Source organism: Cydia strobilella, chromosome 16 (genome assembly GCF_947568885.1).
Source record: "Cydia strobilella chromosome 16, ilCydStro3.1, whole genome shotgun sequence".
Lineage (NCBI taxonomy): Eukaryota > Metazoa > Arthropoda > Insecta > Lepidoptera > Tortricidae > Cydia > Cydia strobilella.
Window position 1 is genome coordinate 2484792 of NC_086056.1, and position 9919 is coordinate 2494710.

Sequence of the window (9919 nt, forward strand, 5' to 3'; positions counted from 1 at the left end):
TGAACAGAACACAACGCATTCCCAACTCTCCCGGAACTTAATTTGCCCTTACTTCTAACTAGAAGAGAGAGAGAGAGTGTATAAGGGAGAGGTAGAAATCGGGGAAATCCTGAAGAAAGGCCAGGTCAAGAGCACCCTAAACCGGCGAGCGTGTATGAGGAATGTTATGAAAGTGAGTAGCAAGTGGAAATCCGTGATCTCTGCCTATCCCTCCGTGAAATAGGCGTGATTATATGTTATGTATGTATGTAATTCTAACTTATTCACGACAACCTATATTGATTGTCCTACTTCTAAACTCGTTGCCCACATTTAGAACTTCCAAGGGTTTTAGGTAAAAGAGCATAGTGCATTTGCAAAATATCGCTTTGTTAAGGCCGATGTGTTCGTATGTTATCCATTTCGCCAAAGGTCCCGAACACAAGTCTCGCTTTCCGCATAAAGTCATTTCTAGAAAAAATATTTAATGGGGACAAATAAAGGAACGTAAAATGCGGACGAATTGAGAATAGTAAAAAAACACTTTACGTAAGAAAATGTATCTATGTAACTTACCTCACTCAAAATCTTCCTCTTATCGTTAAGAGCCTTCTATTCTCAATGTCCTTCAATGACCTTTCCATGATTCTAGCATGTTTGATCTGTGTGCTGACAGCCTCTTAAGATACTAGACTAACTTAATACCTACCTCGCTCAATATCTTCCTCTTATCGTTAAGAGCTTTCTTATCATCCTTCAATGACCTTTCCATGATCCTAGCCCGTTTGGTCTGTGTGCTGACAGCCTCTTTAGCAGTTTTGTGTGCTGCTGACGCACTGGCTGCAGTCTTCTCTACCGGCCAACTCTTTTTCTAAGGCTTTGAGCTCTGCGTATTCTGTTTTTTTCTCAAAAAAGCCATGAGTGCATGGGCATCCCAAATTATCTTGGTTCCCAGTTTAAGTTGGTTAGCCGTTGGGCTGCCAGTTGAGAGCAGTGCACGTGATATTGTCTACCCCACGGTGGATAGTGTGTCTTATCCATACATATTTTACATATTAAACTATCTTAACTAATTAACACCTACCTCGCTCAATATCTTCCTTTTATCATTAAGCGCCTTTTCATCATCCTTCAACGACCTTTCCATGATCCGAGCCTGTTTGGTCTGTGTGCTGACAGCTTCTTTAGCAGCTTTGTGCGCTGCTGACGCACTGGCTTCAGTCTTCTCTACGCCTGCTAACTCTTTTTCTAAGTCTTTTAGGTTGTTGCCAGTTTGCTAAGGAATTAAAAAATATATAAAAAAATACATGAATACAAATAAGACATATTATTCATAATCAATGTTCATTACACTTTACCTACATCGTAATACTAGAATCCGAGCAGCATGAAATCAAAATCAACACGTTAAAAAACTTGAATAGGAAATATTACGCAAAACTCTGCGTAGAGGGCGTCACTAGCACAATCACAGGGCTTACCGCGAAACACGAAAATCGAAAGTTCGGTTTCTGCCTCTCTATTCTTGCTTATACGATCGATAGAGAGGCAGATAACGAAATTTCGATTTTTTCGTTTCGCGGTACGCCACCTACAGGTGGCAGGTTTGTTTACAAACAAACCGCTTTGATGCATCAATGTCAGTGAAAACTTGTCAAAAAAACCGGCCAAGTGCGAGTCGGACTCGCGCACCGAGGGTTCCGTACTTTTTAGTATTTGTTGTTATGGCGGCAACAGAAATACATCATTTGTGAAAATTTCAACTGTCTAGCTATCACGCTTCGTGAGATACAGCCTGGTGACGGACAGACGGTCAGACGGACAGCGGAGTCTTAGTAATAGGGTCCCGTTTTTACCCTTTGGGTACGGAACCCTAAAAACTGTTTAAGGCATGAATCTAGTATAAAACTGGATTAGGCATGAGCGGTGGGGGAACTGTCAGAACGGGATAGTCTTATGTATCTTTCAGTAGGAGTAGCAGAGAAAGCGTTATTATTGTTTGTCCTTGTTACAGTCTCACATTGTTTTTTATTTCCCACCGTAAATTTGTATGGTTTATGGTCGTTGTGAATAATAATCACATATACACTGTTTAAAGCAGGGGCAAGTGATATATAAATAAACTTAAAGCTTACATCTTCAAGCTTCTTGTGTAACTCGTTCATTTGTTTCTCCAATTCTTTAGATGTTTCCTTGTTGCTTGTGATCTCATCTTTCTGGGCTTGTATCTCGTCTTGCACTTCCGTCACTTTGTTTTGAGCTTCTTTGAGGTTCTTCTCGGCTGTTACATATCTGGGAATATAAAATATATTGTCAATATAAAAAAAACCGGCCAAGTGCGAGTCGGACTCGCGTTCCAAGGGTTCCGTACATTACACAATTTAAACAATGTTTTTTTATGTGAAATATCTTTAAAAAACCCGTAGGGGTCGGGGCAAAAACTAAGTAATTAAGTCCGACTCACGCTTGACTGCACATTTCTAATAGGTTTTCCTGTGATCTATAGGTAAAGATCTATTTTGTATATTTTTTTAAAATTTTTGACCCAGCAGTTTCGGAGATAAAGGGGGGGAATGGTCATTTTTTGCCTATTTTCTTGAATAACTTCTAAACCGTTTATTTTAAAATTATAATAAAAAATATTTGATATTCTCACAATGAGCTCTTTCATATGATATGTAACACGATATAGTTTGAAAAACTATATTTTTTAATTTTCTCATTTACCTCCCAAAAGTGGCTCCCGTGTTTAAAATTCATTTATTTACGTTACATGTCCGTCTTTGGGTCACAAACTTACACATATATACCAAATTTCAACGTAATTGGCCCAGTAGTTTCGGAGAAAATAGGCTGTGACAGACGGACAGACAGACAGACGCACGAGTGATCCTATAAAGGTTCCGTTTTTTCCTTTTGAGGTACGGAACCCTAAAAATTGTAACAAAGTGTACAGGATTTTCTTAACCTATGACCGCCGCACTAGGCTAGACCTGTCTCGTCGAGTGAGTTAAGACAATACCATATACCTAGTCGGCTCATAAGTTCTGTCATATACATAGTATCAAATAAAATCAAAAGTTTAAGTTTATTCCGTATAATTTGTACAGCGTTTGAAAGCTTATAAACTAGAGAATCTAAATGTATAACATTTATTCAAAATGACCGCCATAATTATCTACACAGGCTTGAAGTCTTCGTGGCCAGTCGTCAATGGATTCACGCACCACTTTCATGTCGATATTGGCCACTGCCGTAGCAAGAGATTTTTTCAGCGAGTCTAGATTTGCATGAGGTTTTGAGCACACCTTTTCCTCTAAATACTGCCATATTTTATAGTCTAAAGGATTAAGATCTGGGCTAGAGGAGGTCCAATCTTCATGCCGTATAAAGTCGATTCTATTGGAGGCGAGCCAGGCTTGTGTAGACTTTGCCTTATGGGCTGGAGCAGAGTCCTGCTGGAAAACCCAATGCTGGTTTAGAAACATCGTATGGGATAGTGGTTTCACAATATTAGTCAACACCGTGTCTTGGTACACTTTGGCACTAGTTTTTACTCCTTTCTCACAAAAATGCATACTAGTGACGCCCGCATAAGAAACTCCCAGCCAAACCATCACAGATGAAGGGTGATGACCTCTTTGAATACGGGGAATGCTATTAGACGCTTCTTTACTATTGCGAGCGTACACTCTATCATTTTGTTTATTACAGTTTTCTTCTATGTCAAAAATTTTCTCGTCCGAAAACAGTATACAACGGTGCTTATTTTTAGCGTACTTCTTCAATAAAGCTTTAGATCTTCTAAGCCTTAAAGCTTTAAGCCGACCATTGAGAAGATGGCCAGTTTTTCGTTTATAAGCACGAAGTCTCAGGTCTTGATTAAGCACTCTTTTCACCGTGTTTTTGCTCAAACCCATCTGGAGGGCCATAACTTTTTGTTTCCTAGCGGGATTTCTGGCAATGCGTGCCCTAATTGCTTGTACAACCGCTGGAGTCCTAGCTGTACGCGGACGACCGCTTCTTTTCTTGTCATTTAAACTAGAGACCTCACTGTATCTTTCTATGGTAAGATACACAAATCTTAGAGAGAATTTTAAATTTTCAAGTAGCTTAAAAATTTTAGTCGGCGAGTGACCACAACGATATAGTGCAATTATTGCGGTACGGCTATCTTTAAGCGTCCACTCCAAGTTGAAGAAAACAGAAAATTGCAAAATTATACTACTCAAATATTTAATAAAGATTCGAAATTCAAATGCAGAACGGTTTTTGTTTTAGGAGTTCCAAATTTAAATTTTAAAGGCCAGTGACAGAACTTATGAGCCGACTAGGTATTTTTATTATTAGTTTCTTGCCAAATTTGTGCAATGAGGAGGATATAGCCACAGTGTAAAAAGTATACAGTGGACCGAGTACTTTGACGTGTACCGAGCTACTAACAATGACGTATGTATGCAGCTCGGGTGCGCGCGGTACACCCCTCGCACCCCGCACGATCACCCTGTCTAGACGGCTTCGTCGAATGACTGTATTGTTTTATAGACTGTGATATAGCTGAAATTATATGTTAACGAAAGGCAAATATAAACTCGACACTGAATGGTGAATGTTTTTATAGGGTTCCGTACCCAAAGGGTAAAAACGGGACCCTATTACTAAGACTCCGCTGTCCGCCTGCCCGTCTGTCCGTCTGTTTATCACCAGGCTGTATCTCATGAACCGTGATAGCTAGACAGTTGAAATTTTCACAGATGATGTATTTCTGTTGCCGCTATAACAACAAATACTAAAAAAGTACGGAACCCTCGATACGCGAGTCCGACTCGCACTTGGCCGTTTTTTGGTTTGCGAGTTCCTTTTCAAGTTTAGTGTCTTGATTTGATAAGAAACAAAACAACCCTCCAGGTTTTATAAATTGAGGTTTTATTTTAAGTGTATCTCTTCTACATTGCCTTTTGTGCCAGTCAGAGCGTTACAAACCTGTAGGCCACATATAGCCTGGTGACGTTCTCCAGTTCTCTGACCACCTTCTGGTACTCTTGGAACTGCGATCGCTCGTCCTGCAGCTTTTGCAGCTTCGGCGCGATGTCCTCTCGGATTATCTGTGCGAGATGAAACAATAGTTATTTGTGCAACAAGAGAGGAAAGTTGGTTTTTCTTGCGAGTGTTTATGCTCAAGATTCTAACTTAGAATCTTTCGCTTTCTCGGGACTCAAAAACACGAGATGTAAAATAACTTTGCTCTCGTGTTGCACACATAATTTTTCACCTCAGTAGTTACACAAAATAATTCATAGAAAAAAAAAATGTTATCAAAGTATGAAGTGGCAGTTCATGGTCTGCACTAAATTAAAAAGCTACTTTGTTTTGTCTTTGTTTGTAAAAGCTGTTTTGTTTTGTTTGTTTGTTAGTGACGAAAGTAGGCTTGTTCGAGCTGCTGAGGTGAAAAGTATATGTATAGTCTACTTCATATACACATATCTAGGTTTTTCACTACTAGGAGTAAACGACTACTTGAGTGGCGACCATGGGGAGAAGAGCGTCCTCAAAGTAGACCCCAGATGCGTTGGGACTGGGACAATGACATCAAAAAGATTGCGGGGAAGAAGTGGCTGCAGGACGCACAGAACCGTGACGAGTGGCGTAAAATGAAGGAGGCCTACACCTGAAGGGTAGAAAAGGGCTAAAGAGAGATAGAGATTTTTCAGTTTAATGTAGGGGTTTCCAAACTACGTCCTAAAATATATCTATATCCGCGAAAATTACCAAATTGCCTGAACCTTGTCCCGTGATTCAAAAAGTTAGCAGACCCCTTAGACCCTTGATTCCCAGAATCTAAGTTTATCAGCTAAAACACGACTGAAGTTCTAGAATTAAATTATGATTGTCTTTGTGGATGGATTCTGTTGAATGCATACTTACATCGTTGAGTTCCCTTAGCTTGGCATCTTTCTTCTCAATGGTTTTCTGAGCGGCCTGCTTCTTAGCTTCATACATGCGAGTGCCGGCCGCCTCTTCTACCATTGAGAGGATCTGTAAATAAACCATTTTTTATAAGGTCATTGTGGGTAAGACCGGCATATAATATTTTTGGTTGGGAAGACCGTCACGTCATAAGTCATAGGGCAAAAACTCGTATTTGAATACGCTCTTCACTCAGACACAAGTCATAAAGGAAGAGCTTCGCACCTTCTGATCTACCGACCTTCTGCAAGTGGAATATGTGCACCAATGCAAGTTAGAAGCGACGACAGAGCTTGTAGACACACGATCTTACCTAACAGACGGTATTCCTCACATTAAAATAAAAAGTTATGGAAATAAAGGCTATATTATCCATACTATTGATACTATTATTATAAATGCGAAAGTGTGTCTGTCTGTCTGTTACCTCTTCACGCTGAAATCGCTGAACCGATTTAGTTGAAATTCCAATCGACGTGATATACCTGGACTATGAAAAAGCTTTTGACAGAGTGCCCCATCATAGACTCCTGGCCAAACTCGAGCACTTTGGCATAAGAGGAAAGCTTCTACAATGGATAGGATCATTTCTAAGCGACAGAAAATTTAGAGTACGTATCGCTGACAGTGTTTCTGACGAATTTGATGTCTGGAGCGGCGTCCCACAGGGATCGGTCATCTCAACCACAATGTTCAGCATATTTGTTACCGACTTACAAACCACCATCGAATCCAACTTCAGCTTCTTTGCAGATGACTCTAAGCTGTTTGTAAACCCCATGATAGACCATAGTAAACTACAGTCAGATTTGAACCGAATTAGGGACTGGTGCCTAGACTGGCTTATAAACCTCAACGAATCTAAATGCACAGTCCTCCACATGCACAACAAAAACCCAAAGTTGCCATACACTTTAAACAGCGTAGCGTTAGCAGGAACCATGACCCAACAAGACCTGGGAGTCATAGTGTCTAATGATCTCAAGTGGGAACCCCATATTTCACGAATAGTAAAAAAGGCTAACTCTATAATCTACATAATTAGAAAAGCTTTTCGTATCCTCACCACCGAAACAATGCTAAAGATATATAAGACCTACATAAGACCAATTCTGGGATATGGCTTTCAGATATGGAATCCATACTTCAAAAAAGATATTGACATGATCGAGCGAGTGCAGCGTAGATTCACTAAAATACCCGCACAACTAAAGTCACTTTCATACGAAGAAAGATTAGTCAAGCTGGGCCTGACAACACTGCAAAAAAGGCGTGAACGCGGCGACTTGATCGAAACGTTCAAAATAATTAACGGATATTACGACTGTCCAGAACTAAGCGATCTGTTCGCTCGAAACTCAAACACGCGCACAAGAGGACACAACCTTAAACTAATAACAACAAAGCACAAAACAAATATCGGCAAACACTTTATTGCAAACCGAGTAGTAAAGGCTTGGAACAAATTACCCTCAGAAGTTGTGAACTCTGCAAGTGTTAATCAATTTAAAAATAGACTAGACAAACTATGCTAACTGTGCTAAGTGAACTATGATTTAGACGTACCAGCATCAGCTGCCTGTCTAAAATGAAATAATAATAATAATAATAATTTGGTATACAGATAGTTTCGAGTCCCGGGGAAGGACATAGGATTCATTTTATCCCAGAACTTATCCCTCAAGGGGGTATAAAGGGGGTGGAAATTTGTATGGGGAATCAATAACAGCTGAACGGATTTAGATGAAACTTGGTATGGGGATAGTTTGAGCTGTGGGGAAGGACGTAGTATAATTGTTATCCCCGAAATCATCCCTTAAGGGTGTAAAAAATGGGGTGGAAATTTATAGAGTGGACCAATTTGGGGGTGAAAAGAAAAGGATGGATTTAAAAGCAGATTTGTTTAAAAATTAAGGTACCCAAAATACTAATTCCACACAGACGAAGTCGCGGGCAAAAGCTAGTATTATATAATACCTCAGGTGGCTTCATATTGAGCACTTTAGTGATGCGGCCCTGCATAATGAGGAAGTGGGGGTTGTTGACATTGAGCTGTACAGAGCAGAACAGGTCACTAACGCGCTTGTTCTGGACGTTGATGCCATTGATGAGGTACTTGTTCTTGCCGCCCATGACCACCTAGAAAACATCAGGTTTAATAAGTTTATTGTTAATAATTTATATTTTTATATAAAATTATACACCAATACAAGATACTCATCAATTTTGCCACACTGAGTGACGAAACCCCATTAAAAAGAAAAAAAATAAAAAAAAAAATATATAAACAAACAAATATCGGCAAACACTTTATTGCAAACCGAGTAGTAAAGGCTTGGAACAAATTACCCTCAGAAGTTGTGAACTCTGCAATAGACTAGACAAGCTATGCTAACTGTGCTAAGTGAACTATGATTTAGACGTACCAGCATCAGGTGCCTGTCTAAAATGAAATAATAATAATAACAACGACACACCTCAATAAAAACCCTATCGATATCACCATCTTCATATTTACTTATGCAAAAACCAGTTATTTTAAACACATGCCGCATAGTCAGAAAGTTGCTTCAGAACGATTTGCAACTCCCTTCTACTTCAGATACCTTATGATACTCTCAACTAACACCATCAGGACCAAACTATAACCAAGCCGAAAACGGCCAAAATTCATGTAGCTCATAATTTTATTATGAGCTGCATTTGGCTTCGGCCCGTGCATCTCATTACACCGGTATTCCATGGAATGCCGAGAAAAACCAAGAACCATAAATAATAATAATAATAAATTATATACCAACACAAGATACTCATCAATTTTGCCACAGCTCATGGCAGCCTGGGGTCCGCTTGGCAACTAACCCCAAGAATTGGCAAAGGCACTAGTTTTTACGAAAGTGACTGCCATCTGCCCTTCCAACCCAGAGGGTAAACTGGCCTTATCGGGATTAGTCCGGTTTCCTCCCTATGTTTTTCTCTGTGTTGTCAATCTCCAAAGAAGCCTTTTGTTATTATAAAAACAATACTAACCTGCCGAGTAACAGTAATTTCATCATGGTTCTCATAGCCAATGGGGCACTGATTCCTGTCTCGGTTATCAAATGTGATGCTAACAGTGGCCTTAGTGATGCCTGCCTGTCCATGCTTGTAGATTAACTCTTGAAGGCTTCCGGCTCGCACCTATGTATCATAAGATTCATAAGAAAGCAATTTATGTAGAATTTAGTATAAAAATAATTTTGTTTGATGCCAAATGAATGGACAGATGTAAATATACTTGTTTTATGCAGGTCATGAAAGTTTAATCTTAATTTAATTCAATAATTTATCAAATAAACAAACATCTTTTGTTATGGCTGTTGAACGCAGATGGCGGGAGTTCACAATACAAACATAGTAAATTATCAAAATCATATTAGAATGCATACTTACGTTGGATAAATTGGTAATTCCGAGCACGAAACAAATAGAATCCAGGATATTTGATTTTCCGGTGCCGTTTAGACCCGTGATAGCGTTAAATTCAGGATCAAACCCGGTGATCTCAACACGGTTCCCGTAGGACTTGAATCCGTCCAACACGATAGATTTGATATACATTTTGCTGCCAACATATACATCGAAATATAAATTACATTAAATTCAGCTTAATGTTTTATAATTATGAGAAAACACAAAATCCCTCCAAATCGGGAACCGTTGGTGTTTGACAAATTGGTCAAATTGACATTGACAATTTTTTTTGTGTGTTATGGTACGTTCCGTAACCACAGCAAGTTAATTATTACATCTCGAAGAAAGGGCCACAAGATATATTCATTCACATTATTTTGTATAAATATTGAGACACATATGTATATATCAAGTGGGAGAGCGAAATATACCACTCATAGATTTTCGATTATAACACTGCTGCTCAATTTTTTTTTTGGATTTGGCATTTGATGTAGTTATTCAGAATGGCCTAGAACCT

General features: G+C 39.2%; 1 protein-coding gene across 1 annotated transcript in view; it reads right to left on the bottom strand.

The window, feature by feature from the left end:
- LOC134748504 (structural maintenance of chromosomes protein 2) overlaps positions 1-9655 on the bottom strand; it is a 47021-nt gene extending 37366 nt beyond the window's left edge. Inside the window, 7 exon segments of the mRNA XM_063683298.1 lie at positions 1064-1255; positions 2115-2271; positions 4963-5084; positions 5905-6015; positions 7924-8085; positions 8977-9126; positions 9379-9655. Coding sequence (XP_063539368.1) covers positions 1064-1255; positions 2115-2271; positions 4963-5084; positions 5905-6015; positions 7924-8085; positions 8977-9126; positions 9379-9546 — 1062 coding nt within the window. The 5' untranslated portion in view covers positions 9547-9655.
- Between the last annotated feature and the right edge of the window lie 264 nt (positions 9656-9919).